Genomic DNA, 13,304 nt, shown 5'->3' on the forward strand with positions numbered 1-13,304 from the left:
CGCGCTTCATGAACAGTTAAAGAAAAATACAAAAAAAAAGAGAAAATCAAAAACAAAAATGTTGCGAAAAATGTTGATATTTACCAACTGATTAATGGCTTTGCTAGCAAATTTTGCGTTTGTTAGTTGCTTCCTGTAATTAGTTTTCAGCTATGATGCAATCGCAAATAGCGCCTTCGTTTCACTTGCATAACGAACTGGCCAAGAATACACACAGCAAAATTGCAGACACAGCAACAGCAACAACAACAACAGCAGCAGCTCTTAACTGGTTTTCAGTCAGTTTTCAATTTTCAGTTTCCTTTCAATTTGTTACGTTCGCTTTCATCGTTAGCGTGTTTTGCTTCAGTTGCTTTTCACTTTCACTGGGTATTGCCCCGTTTCCCGTTCCGCCCAATTTAATGCAATTTTCGTTTTTGTTGTTTTTTTTTCAGTGTTTCTTTCGCTTATAATTTAAATAAAAAACTTACACAATGATACAAATAAAAGTATAACACATTTGGCTTCAAAACATGCGAAATTCCGAAAAGGTGTTTTTTTTTTGTTTATCTTTTTCATTTTCTTTTTTATGGAATGATCGCAAAATCTCGCTTAACCAAGCAGCTAGTTAGTTTGTCCTCTCACTAGCTACCTGTTCTTCTCCTCCTTTCTCCTGTTTCTTCTCTTTCTCCTCCTTCTGCTCTGACTCCTACTCCTCCTCCTTGTGTTTATCACCCGTTCAACGTCCAGCTCAACGTTGCCTTGTTGCGTGAATGTGATAAGGACTCTTCTGTTAGATGTCCTTGTGTCTTCTCTCACATTCTTTTCTCTTTCTCGTTCTGGTTGTTCTTCTTGTTGTTCGTTTACTCCTTGTGCTCGCTTTCTGTGCTTTCTGGACTTTCTGTGCTTTCTTTAGTAGTGGTGACCACCGTGTTGATGGTAGTCATGATGCTCCTCATGGTGCTCGTGATGCTTGAAGATGGGAACCTCTACGGTATATTTGTGTGGCACGGGTATTTCCTTGTGAATGGGCACCTTCACCTCCGTGTAGACGGGAATTGGCTTCTCAATTGGCACCTTAACCTCATAGGGCACTGGCTTCTCGACGGTGTAGTGTATCTTCTTCTCAACGGTGTAGGGTTGTGGTACGGGCACCTTTACGTGGACGGGATATGGTTTCTCCACCTTTTCGAAATGACATATATATATATAGATATATAAATATTTCAATCATAGTAAGATATTTTCGCTTCAAGCTAAGACATACCTCAACCTTGTAGGGCTTATCGACGGGCACCTTAACCTCATAAGGCACCTTCTTCTCGACAACGACCGTGTATGGTTTCTCAACCTCAACATCGTAGGGCTTCTCAACCTCAACGTTGTAGGGCTTCTCCACCTCGTATTTCACCTCATAGGGCACCTTCTTGATCACTTCATAGGGCTTGGGCACCGGCACTTCGATTTTCACCTCATGTGGCACCTTCTTGATCACTTCGTAGGGCTGTGGCACTGGCACCTTAACCTCATATGGAATTTTCTTGATGACCTCATACGGTTCGGGTACATGGACTTTCACTTCATAGGGCTTGTCGACGGGCACTTTCACCTCATAGGGCACTTTCTTTTCCACAATGTAGGGCTTTGGCACATGGACGGGCACCTTCACGTATTCCTTGACATGCACTGGATACTTTTTCTCCACAATGTAGGGCTGTGGCACGTCCACTTTAACTTCGTAGGGGATCTGAGGAAGGTAATTCAATTTATGAATGTTGGCAAACACCTTCTTTTTTTCGTTTTGCTTTTCGCTTTTTTGACTCTCGCTAATTAATATCTTTTAGTATCTCCAATTCTTTCTCCTCTCACTGTTTTCTTTTTTTCTATTTTTTTTTTAATTTTTGTGCTAAATAAAGAAAATGAATTGTTTATTTACCTTCTTTTCAACCGTGTAGGGCACATGTTTGGTCACCGTGTAGGGCACCGGCACCTTCTTCTCAATGGTCACCGTCTTGATGTGTTCATGGTGATGATGATGGTAGTCACCCAGATGTAGGCCACGCTTCTCCACCGTCTTGCCATCATCGGCAGCGGGTGCAGCAGCAGCAGCAGCAGTATCCACTGCCTTCTCATCTTTGATGGCAGCACAGTTGGCCATTGCCAAGCACACGGCGAGACAAGGAAGTACGAACTGCAAAAAGGATAATGCGGAAATGCCATGTCATAAATATCTCTCTGTATATATGTACATTTATATGTATATTTCTATATCTATTTCGCATAGGGGTATTCCTTCACGCACACACACAGACCACACACTAAATATATACACTGTGCGAATTAATATGCTGAGTTTTACCAATCGCATTGTTGAGCTGTTGCTTTGACGTTTCACGAGGAAAACGATTACTCCACAATAATCTGTGTTATACCAATAACGAGATACAAGTTGGTACTGATTCGCTGACTTGCTGCACAAAGCTTATATACACCAAAAAATTGGTCTATCGCAACGCAATTCACTAATCTCCATTCCCCACCACTCCCCCCGTGACTTTACCTCCTCCTCGGTAAGACGACAGCAACAACAACAACAACAACTTTAGTTGCGGCTGCGCGCAAAGCACATTCGCAACTTGCTGTTATTGTTGTTGTTGTTGTTGCTGTTATTGCCGAGATACCCTGTACCTATTCAAAATGTGTAAAATGAGTATTATGCGTCGAATTGTTGTGCAAATAGAAATGATAGACACCATTTTATAGATTTATATATATATATATATATATTACCATAAGGTACTTATAATAAACTAAAATTGATCAATTGTATACATTTCATGAAGGTCGATTAAGAGACACAGCAGTTGTTAGGGATATTGTACATTTATATAGATAAAGAGATACACATTTACTGGGTATCTCTCAGTTCAGCCATCTCTCTCTCTCTTTCTCTGTCTCTATCTCTGTTCGTCTGTGTGTCGACTACACTCTTACTTGTTGTAAGTTGCTGGTGTTGTTGGCTTAGTAATGAAATGTTGGGGAACGGTGTGTGTCTTGTTATATGAACAACTCGTTTCCCAACGGGATGCCATCCAATGGACTGCTAAGGAGCCATATGTATGATATATTATTACAACAAGGTAACAGGGTCGTTATCCTATAACAATAGCTAGGAAATCGTTACACAGACCCAAATAAATAACAAACCCAAACATACACATTATATTCATATGTGCTGCCATATTTGGTAGTAGCTTTGATTTTCATGATATGATATGATATGCAATTACTGTGGCTATTATCCGATTACAGGCTTTATATAATGCATCATCTAGACATTGACATCTTGAGTTTTTGAGTTCCGTTTTGAGATACGAATGCAGACATATCAAAAAATACCCACTACAATATCATATCATATGGAAAACAACAAAACAAACAAATAAAGATTATGTAAATCATGTGGATTGCTTGCTTTGTGCGTGCTATTGACTCGGCGGCAGCAGCACTATGAAGATGTGTGGCAAGTGGCAATAACAATAAGAAGGTTAAATACAATGCGTTTGATATTTGATCCGAGACATACATATTTTATGGTCAGTATCAAATTTTATGATCGCTCGCTTTGTAATCGATATAAACATGTATCGAGGCCAGTCTTGGGTGTTGAGTAAATGTGGCTGCCAAAGGGTTAAATCTCCATCAAAATATAGGTACGCAATAGCTAAGTAAAAATTGCCAAAAACTAGCCCAAAAAAAAAAAACATTTTCAATTTGAGTCGATGTGTGGCATGATGTTGTGGCATGATCGTGATTACAGCCCGCAGGAGCTGTCAGCGTGACTCTGTATATGTATACTTTTGCGCTTTTTATGTGTTTTGTATATATTTGTGCAATCATAGTCATTAAATTGAAGAAAAAAAATAAAAGCAGTTGGCTATTTAAAAGCTAACATGCAACTTACTCTTTGTGCTAAAACGAAAAATCGAATTTAATTATACACATGTAAACATACACACACACACATAGTATGTATATACGAGTATATATATATATCGTATATATATAGTCGCTGGCATGAGGCATTAGCAGTGCATTAAACAATAATGATAAAAAATAAAAACATTTTCGTACATACAATTTTTCGAAACTCGCCAAACAGACGCGGAAGACAGTCTGAGAAAGAGAGACGGTGACTGGAAACGAGACAACAAGTCTGAAATGAACAGTGTACGAAACAGTAGCAACAGCAACAACAACAGCAACAACAAAAACAACAACAGTAACAACAACAACAAAAACAACAACAACAGTAACAACAACAACAACAATAACAACATTTACATGCCTATTCTATTTCATAATCAAACCGAGCGCCACATTTCGCGCACTAATTGCCCATTATTGCGTTTATAATTATAAATTAGAGATACTAATTCGTTATTACACTTCTTTGTCCCATACGCGCAATACTGGTTAACTACTTCGAACCGTTAACAAGCATAAATAACTGTATACAAGTAGCAACTGTCGCTTTGGTCACTGACCTTCAATTTGAGTTGGTGGATGCCTCTCCCTTTGGAGAGAGTTCAAATCTGTAAGAGTTAAGATCGGTTGAGGTCTGTGTGTGCAACAGCATTAACCTTGACCCAGTAATTAGTTTTCCCGAAATAACAGTCATTTTTGCTAGTTAATTGCGCTCAAGAGATTGTCTAGCCCTTTTGTTTATAATTAAACTTCAAGTGGAGTTCGTTTCGACTGTTCATTTTGTTTTACAGTCGAAAGTGTCTGTAAATCAGTCAGAAACAACACTACTAAGCGGTATTGAGTGGATTGTGCAACATCTTTGTGATAAGTCCTTGAAAACTGGTCAACATTTACATAAGTACGCATTGTGGCACTTATGATGAACATTTGATTTTAAATTACAATACAAGATGGCCACAATAATATAGCATATCTTCATCTTTTACAAATTGTAGTCAAAAGTGTGCGCAACAGTTGTTTGTGTTATTTAGTTTATTGTTCGCTTGATTTGTCCAAAATTAGTTGACTTAAATTAGGAGCATAAAAAGATGTCTGTATTTATATGTTAAGCCACAATAGAGTACAAAGACAGCAGATTTTTTTAAACTTGTATTATATTATTAATTTAAGGAATCTGCATTGCGACCTAGTAGATCTATTGTGGCCTCTTCTGAGCCTATAGCTCCTCATCAATCAGCTTCTGTACGTATGCGAGAATCTTTGTTGGGTTTGAGAACTTCTGTGTTTTTTAAACTTATATTTTTGCATTATGTTGATTTTACTATGCATGATAGTCTATTTGTTTTTTGCATGATGGTAGCAATTCAAATTATGTCGTGCCGCGAACGAAGCAAGTGTGACCGCATTTCTTATTCACTCTGCGCGCTCTATGCAACACTGTTGCTACGCAACTTTTACAGCACTTATTACTCAAGCGCTGCTGTCATTTTTATACGCAAGTCATTTTGGCATCAAAAGTCATTCCGGCATTTGGAAATTGGTTTGTTTGTCTTCATTGAGACGTTTTGAAAGAACAGTAAGTAATTATTTCATGCAGCACAAAAAAATATATACAAAGAGGCTTGGACGACTAATTTTCTACGTTCTTGGGCTACTTGCAGGCGAAATACAGTCATGTTTCTAACACGCTCCGAGTACGATAGAGGTGTAAACACCTTCTCACCAGAGGGCCGCCTCTTCCAGGTCGAATATGCTATTGAGGCCATCAAGCTGGGCTCCACAGCCATCGGCATTTGCACCAATGACAGTAAGTTGGGACTTATCGAATATTTAAGTGAAATATTACATTAGTATACATTTTGCAGGCGTTGTTCTCGCCGTGGAGAAGCGCATTACCTCGCCGCTGATGGTGCCAAAGACTGTGGAGAAGATTGTTAAGGTGGATGAGCATATTGGTTGTGCCACATCTGGTTTGATGGCCGATGCACGCACATTGATTGAGCGTGCACGCGTCGAGTGCCAGAATCATTGGTTCGTCTACAACGAGGAGATGACCGTGGAGTCATGTGCCCAGGCTGTGTCCACATTGGCCATACAGTTTGGCGATAGCGGTGATAGCGATGGCGCTGCGGCAATGAGTCGTCCCTTCGGTGTGGCCATACTCTTTGCCGGCATTGAGAATGGCAAGCCGCAACTGTGGCATATGGATCCATCCGGCACTTACATACGCTACAGCGCCAAGGCGATCGGATCGGGCAGCGAGGGCGCCCAACAGAACTTACAGGATAAATACACACCAGAGATGACACTGAGTGATGCCACCGATTTGTGCTTGAACACCCTCAAGCAAGTAATGGAGGAGAAGCTAAATGAGACGAATGTCGAATTGATGACCATGACAACAAGCAAGAGGGAGTTCACCATGCTGCGCGAGGATGAGGTGAAAAAGCTCATCGAAGATCTGGTCTAAAACTTAAATGCTACTCCATATTTTTACACACAGCAACATTTTGGTTATTTGAAGAAACTATATGTGAATAAAAGGGGATTATAAATCAATCTGCTTAGAAAATAACAATCATTGCTTTTTACAGTTATGGGAATAATGGGTTGTAAAGCAAATGGAATAGTATTCTCGTCGGATACACCACAACTTGGAGCGACAGGACTACATATTTCCTGGAAATGTATTGCATACTCTTGGGCTGCGTACAAAAATTACATTTGCAAACTCACGCTGCATACTTTTGGAGATGCCAGGTCAGAGCGATGGCTCACAACTATTTACAGGGATAGCTCCAAAGCTGGGCCAAAGCAATTCTATCGAACTGCATTCAAAGATTATGAGCTCATCTAAGGACCATAAAATCCTTATGTGGTCAAGCGAAATCCTGAAAATCGAATCAAATCAAGGTGCAACTCAATCGCGCTGCATTCAAGAGTTATAGAAATCCAAATACACCAAAAATGTTTGCCCGCCCAGCAATAGAAATTAATAGAATCATTTGTGTATTTTATATACAGTTGACTTTATTTTACGTATTGATTTATTTGTGTGTATATACTAACTAAAACATTTTGTTGGGGGGAGACCCCTACAATACAATTGTTTTTAAATGTCTGTATATTTATGTACTTATTTACTGTGTATATACTGTATATATATATTTATTAATTTATATGCTAGACATGAACTGTTGAGCAAATCAAACAGCTGTCGATTAACTTGGTTAATCGCATTATAAAGGCAAATCATAAAGAATTTTCATTACTATTCTTTGCTAGCTTGTTCTTTTCTTTTTCATTTCATATATATATATATATATATATATATATATATATATATATATATATATATATATATATATATTTCTACTAAATATTCTCTTCGATGCACAGACTTTTTCATTAAATGTGTGTAATACAAAAAGTTATTGAACGAAAATATCGTAATGCAAATTAAGGCGCATATGCAGTAAATCTAAAGATATTGTTGAGTACAAAAGGATGTGTGTGTGTGGAGAAGTTGACAAAAATAGTACACAAAATTTGTTAATATATATGTATATACCTATAACAATACGAGTATGTATATATATGTATATATATATATCTGTATAGTATATATAGAGCATTCACAATTGTTTACATCACACCTAGGTTTGATGTTCGCCGCCACTGGGACTGTTGGTGTTGCTGTTTGTATTGGTGTTATTGGTGTTGTTGCTGTTGCTGTTGGTGTTGTTGTTGCGCAACATGAGTCGAGATAGACTCGTATTTGGCTCGCTGAGCGAATAAATTTCCGGCTCAAAAACCGGCGGACATTCCATATTGGGATAGTCCGGAGTGGCGGCTTTTGAATCTAGAGAATTGGTGTTGGATACTTTTGGTGTTGCTGGCTCCACTGCTGCTGGCGGAGCATCTGCAGCGGCAACTGTAGCAACAGCAGCTGTTGTTATTGGTGTACCTGCTGCCGATGCTGTTGTTGTTGCTGCTGCCGCTGCTGCTACCGCTGCAACTGTTGCAGCTGTTGGTGGCGGTGGCGCCGGTGGCAATGGCGGCTGCAACGCTTCAGATGCACACAGATTGGTATTGGAACGATAACTACGCTGACTATTCTGTGTGGGAAGGATGACCTGCGAGAAGATCTCATGATCACAATCCGCATCCAGATCAATGCTGCTGGGTGAAGGCAAATGATGATGATGTTGCTGTTGCTGCTGCTGTTGTTGCTGCGGTTGCTGCTGATGATGATGGCCAAAGAGCGTGCGATGCAGCAGTGGAGATCCAAGGAAACGATTCTCCTTGGAGGGACGCGTTGGCGTCGCACTGGAACCCGACGATGTCGCCGATGATATGGACAGCTTGGAGAAGATGGGTATCGGTGCCGAATTCTTGCGATGCGCATCATATTTGGTGCCAACGATCTTATCACGCAAATCCTGATTGTATGTCTGACTCTTCTTAATGCTGTTGCTGCCACCACTGGCCATGTGGCTGCCGACGATGGCATCGCTGCCCAGCGCATGATTCGACTTGGATTTCTTGTTCAGTGGCAGGGTCATTGTCATCGGCGTGAAGGGAAAGCGTCTATCGCTGCTGCTGCTGCTGTTGGACTTGCTTTTGCTCTTGTTCTTGCTGCTGCTGCTGCTCGACGTGATGGAGTTGACATCGCTCGACTCACTGTTGTGGTGCTTCTTGCTGCTCTTGTGCAGAAAACTGGACAAGTGCTGCGAACGCAAAAAGTATTTGGGTCGTGTGCTCGTCTGCTGTTGCTTCTCCTTCTCCAACTGTTGCTGCTGCTGATGGAGCAGCAATTGTCGCTCGTACTCATTGGCACTGGTTTGCCGCGAGATGCCGTGATTGCTGTTGTTGTGATGACTCCCGCTGCTGCTGCTGCTCGTTGCCGGCTCATCGCCAAAGATCAGCTCGTAGCCAAAGTCGCGCAGTTTCTGTCCCTCCTTGGTGCGCGTCCGCTTGATGCTCTCATCATCTGGCTTGAAGCTAAACTCATAGTCCGGCGTCTTGGGCAGACTCCGGGTCTGAAACTTTGCGGGCTTCTCACCATTGCCGGGTGGCTTGGCCGCAGCACTGGCAGCCGTTGACGTTGAAACAGACGTCGATACCGTCTGTTGACTCGCATTGGAATCGGTGCGCAAATGACGATTGTGCTTCTCCACACCGAGATGGACGCGATTGTTGTACATCTCCTGGGATTCCTCGTGCTGTTTGCGTAACATTAAATCCTTTAGGGTCATATAACCCTGGATATTATTTGTCTGATGATGGGGATCCAAGGTGCAACCATCGTTGCTAACGCCGCCGCCGCCACCAGTTCCACCTGCCTTTTTGGTCATGAACGTTTTCGTTAGCGGATGATGATATTCGAAAACCTCCAGATTGGGATTGGAGGCGTGCAGATATTGATAGGGCACTTTCTTCAAGCTGGACTTGCTGCTGGGACTCTGACTCTGGCTGGGACTGGCACTCTGGCTTGCACTCTGACTGGGACTGGGGCTGTTGCTCTCCTCATCCTCCTCCTCGTAGCTCTGGCCCTGCTGCAGTGAACTAAGCGTGGGCGCTGGCGAATTCGGTGGTCCCTGGCTGGTCGACGAGATGCTGACTACCGAACTGCGACTGGAGCTTCGCGATAACTTGCGCGAGAGCGTGCCTCCCGACGTCAGCTGCTCCTGCCCCGACTTGACTGGCGGAGGGACGAGTGTAGTAGGCGGTTGTGCCGGATCATGATAGCCGGGAGTATTGGCGCCAATTTGGATGCCACAGCTGCCGCCGGGCACCTTGCGAAACGTTTGAAAGTTGGCCGTGGGCACGGGTATATCGCTGGAGCTGCTTTTGGCAGCATTGCTCTTGAAGGTGCCCATGGTGAACTTGCGCAACGAGTCAAAATAGCCACGATCATGCTTCAGACTATTGCTGCTCAGGCTGCTCGTAGGCGTGGAAGCGTTCGAGGCAGCCAGCGTTGCAATCACATCCTTCGATGCCTGCGGTGATGGTGTACACAGATTGGTGTTAATCAGCACATCGCTCTCCTCCTCGCCGGAGCTCTCGTTCTCCGAGTAGAGATCCTTGCTGGTGCAGGACTCGCTGCTCACCGCCGGCAACTTGAGCGAGGCCAGGCGCAAGAACTCCACCCACTGATTGAGTGCGTCCAACGACTCAGCGGCAAAATAGAAACTCTTCGCCGTATGATACACTTTAAAGGCGTGCGGCTTCGAATGGACCTCCTTGGCCAGCGACACTGTGAAGCCGGGCAGAAAGATGACCAGACTCGCATTGGAACTCTGCTTGCTGCGAAACCCGTACAATATCGTGTCCAGCATCACGAAGTAGATGCGTGCCCAGTAGGTGACGCCACGTAGATTCTTTGTTCGCCTGTAGAGATGACCCTGGATATCACCTGTGCCCAGGTGTTTTAGGTTTGTGTTGCGCCGCTTGGCCATCAGGCTGTGCTTCTTCTTCAGGGTCAATGTGCGCGTCTTGCTGGGCGTGAGCAGCTCACTGATCTCCTGCTCCACGGGTGCAACAATGGTTGCTGTTGCCACAGTAGCCGCTGCTGCTGCTGCTGCCGCCGCTACTGCTGCATGTTGCATGCTCGCTGGTTTGGGTGGTGGTGGTGGCACCATCGGCGGCGTCAGTTCCCTTTGCTTGCGTGGACGTGGCGGCGGCGCTGGCGGCGTCACCAGCAGAAATTCCTTGCGAGGCTCAACGGCAGGTGGCGGTGTATCGGATTCACCACCTCCACCGCCACCACTGCTGCCGCCAGCCTCCTCACAAGAATTATCATAGGCGGGCGTGCTGTGACTCTTGTCGAGACGGCCGCGACGATTCTGCTGCTGCTGCTGATTTTGGATTAGGGGCGTATTGATGGCCTCCGCCAGCGGCGGCGTCTTACGCGTAGCCAGCTCCATGGCCTGGAGCAGCTCGGCACTGGTCTCGCCGGCACAGCTGCGCAACGTTTCCAGCGCATCCTCGTCGCCCTCATCCGCAAACGGAATCGGCTCGAACGTCTCCAGTATGGTGTTCTCCACATTGCACGTAAATTTCTCATTCTTAACGACATAATCTTCCACCTTCATGTTGGCATCGAAACGCACCACTTTGCTAACGCCGGGCTTGTAGCGCTCGAGCAGCTGCAGCTGCTGTTGCGACTCCAATCCGGCCTCCGTCAGCTGCTTCAATTTGCGCGCCTCGTTGAACAGCCTCTTTGCGGTGTCCGCACTATCGCTGGCTGCCATACCGATGCATGTCGTCGGCCTGGGCGCAATCTCCAATCCATAGCCAAAGGAAATGGACTTGTCGCGAATGCTGGGCGAGCCAGGATCACAGATAGCATTGGTATTGCCGACGACGCCACTTCCGCCGCCACCGCCGCCGCTGACGCCGGGTTTGCGCTCATGCCACGAGGGTATCACCAAATGCGGATGCTTCTGACTGAGAAACTCATCGCCGCAAATTGTGTTGCGTCGCTGGAGCAGTGCTCGCGGCTTTGGATAATACAATCGCATCTCACGACTTACCGACTTGGGATCGGTCGGTGTGGGTATATCACTGCAACTGGAATCCGAATCAGAGCCGCCGGCATGCGCCTGCACCTGCTCTGCATCATCTCGCTTACGTTCCCGCTCCCCGCCCACCAACTCGGGCACTTTGACGCTTCTGCCCTCGGATTCGCTGGATGGGACTTTGGGCGCCGTATCGAGGGTGAGGAAAGTGGCACGCGGACTCGGACTGGGCAGATTATCTGCCCAGCGACTGGCCATGTTGCGTTTCTTGCTGGGCAGCCGATAGGGCTGCATATAGATCTGACCGTACATTTTGGTGTGCTTTGGTCGCTTCTTCACAGTGAGCACCACGTCGGGCAGCGCCTCGCACAGATGATGGAGCACCGTTTTGTGCTGCCAGCCAACAACGGTCTGATAGTTGATCTGCACAATCTCATCGCCATCCTCGATCTTGCCCGAGTTGTGGGCTGGCGAATTGTACTTGATGTCGGTGACCCGATGGATCCTATTGTAGCTGGCCTCAATGTTGAAGCCCAGATCCGATTCGCGTTTCTTGAGCGTCACCAGATTGAGAGAGGCGGGCTGCAGCACCATCGGATCCGAGATGTCCTGTATGATAAAGTTCGCCAGTCGCTCCAAGCGCTCGGCCGTTGCCCGAATCTGTGCCACCGGTCGCTCTGCAAAGCGATCCCTGTGCGCTATCGTCGCCAGTTCCAAGCCACAGCGCAGCACATTGCCGCAATACTCGCGATACATGTCTTGGTTCCGAAACGGCGAACGCTCCAAGTTCCCAATCAGCGGCTTTAGTGTCGCAATCGTTCGCGTTATGTCGTGCAGCATCCGCGTGTCAATCTTCGTGCTATCCGCATGATTCTTAGCCAGCTCACGGTGTAAATTGCGCGCCGCGGTGCCAACATGCAACGCCATAAACTGCAGATTATCATTTTTCAGGTGATAGTGCTAAAATGTATAAGATATCATTAATTTCTGTAACTGTTAAATATACAGCATGATGACCAATAGTGCTGTGCTCGAACGTGGACAGTAGTCGACAAGGCTTCAACTTTGTGTGTTCATTTGGTATGTATAGATATATACATAAGAATGTTAATCAGTCCATCATAGTTGATACTGATAGTTAACTGACAAATTTCAGGCTCTAATTCCAGTTTAAAATTAAAATTACACCAAAGCAAATTAAATCCAATTTAGGATTATTTTTATTTTCTACTCCTTGTCCCTCAGTTGACAAAAAAAAATGGCAAGCACTTGTTGGCTACCGCTGGAACACAATTCTCACCAGCACCTCTGATGCATTTTGGACACACTTACAAAGTTGCGCAGGTTTTCAACGGCTTCAAGGACAATTTCCTGACGGCCAATGGCCTTCATGCCCAAATTTTCCAACTCATATGGCCGTATATTAAGCAGGGCTCGTCCACCGATATTGTGTTTTGAAAATTCGTATAAATAGCCTTCCATGGACTCGTCGAGACCTTTTTGTGGGGAAATACATTAAATATTAAACGTACACAAATTGTAATTACATTGAAAATGGGTTGTGAAAGGAATGTGGTTGTTGTTGTTGCTGCTGAGTTGTTGCTGCACTTTTCCTTGACCTGTTAATGGGAGGGATCCATAGATTTATTTACCTCTGATCCAGTCTGTTACTTGGTCGGGCGTCCATTCTGCTATGTTTATATAGGCCATACTAGTTAATAGAAGCACCAGCAAAGCACACAACTACTCCATTTTAATTTCGACACAACATAAACAATTGATTAATATAAAAGTTTTTGTCCACAGCCAGGGCTG

General features: G+C 44.6%; 3 protein-coding genes across 3 annotated transcripts; 1 reads left to right on the forward strand and 2 right to left on the reverse strand.

Moving 5' to 3' along the window:
- Positions 1 to 655: 655 nt before the first annotated feature.
- On the reverse strand, positions 656 to 2,397 carry LOC6560653 (probable serine/threonine-protein kinase kinX). Its single transcript, XM_001986460.2, has 4 exons — positions 2,339 to 2,397; positions 1,916 to 2,170; positions 1,247 to 1,726; positions 656 to 1,164 (listed from the first exon to the last, which is right to left on the reverse strand). The coding sequence occupies exons 1-4, from the start codon at positions 2,345 to 2,347 to the stop codon at positions 892 to 894; spliced, it is 1,017 nt and encodes a 338-aa protein (XP_001986496.1). The 5' UTR covers positions 2,348 to 2,397; the 3' UTR covers positions 656 to 891.
- Positions 2,398 to 5,436: 3,039 nt separating this feature from the next.
- Positions 5,437 to 6,525, forward strand: LOC6560654 (proteasome subunit alpha type-5). Its single transcript, XM_001986461.3, has 3 exons — positions 5,437 to 5,542; positions 5,628 to 5,773; positions 5,832 to 6,525. Exons 2-3 carry the CDS (start codon positions 5,641 to 5,643, stop codon positions 6,434 to 6,436), a joined length of 738 nt encoding a protein of 245 aa, XP_001986497.1. The 5' UTR covers positions 5,437 to 5,542; positions 5,628 to 5,640; the 3' UTR covers positions 6,437 to 6,525.
- A 1,035-nt stretch (positions 6,526 to 7,560) lies between these two features.
- Positions 7,561 to 13,298, reverse strand: LOC6559497. Its single transcript, XM_043216372.1, has 4 exons — positions 13,142 to 13,298; positions 12,822 to 12,985; positions 7,934 to 12,449; positions 7,561 to 7,861 (listed from the first exon to the last, which is right to left on the reverse strand). The coding sequence occupies exons 1-4, from the start codon at positions 13,197 to 13,199 to the stop codon at positions 7,623 to 7,625; spliced, it is 4,977 nt and encodes a 1,658-aa protein (XP_043072307.1). The 5' UTR covers positions 13,200 to 13,298; the 3' UTR covers positions 7,561 to 7,622.
- Between the last annotated feature and the right edge of the window lie 6 nt (positions 13,299 to 13,304).

The sequence above is a fragment of the Drosophila grimshawi genome, unplaced genomic scaffold (genome assembly GCF_018153295.1).
Source record: "Drosophila grimshawi isolate 15287-2541.00 unplaced genomic scaffold, ASM1815329v1 contig_1367, whole genome shotgun sequence".
NCBI classification, from domain to species: Eukaryota; Metazoa; Arthropoda; class Insecta; order Diptera; family Drosophilidae; genus Drosophila; species Drosophila grimshawi.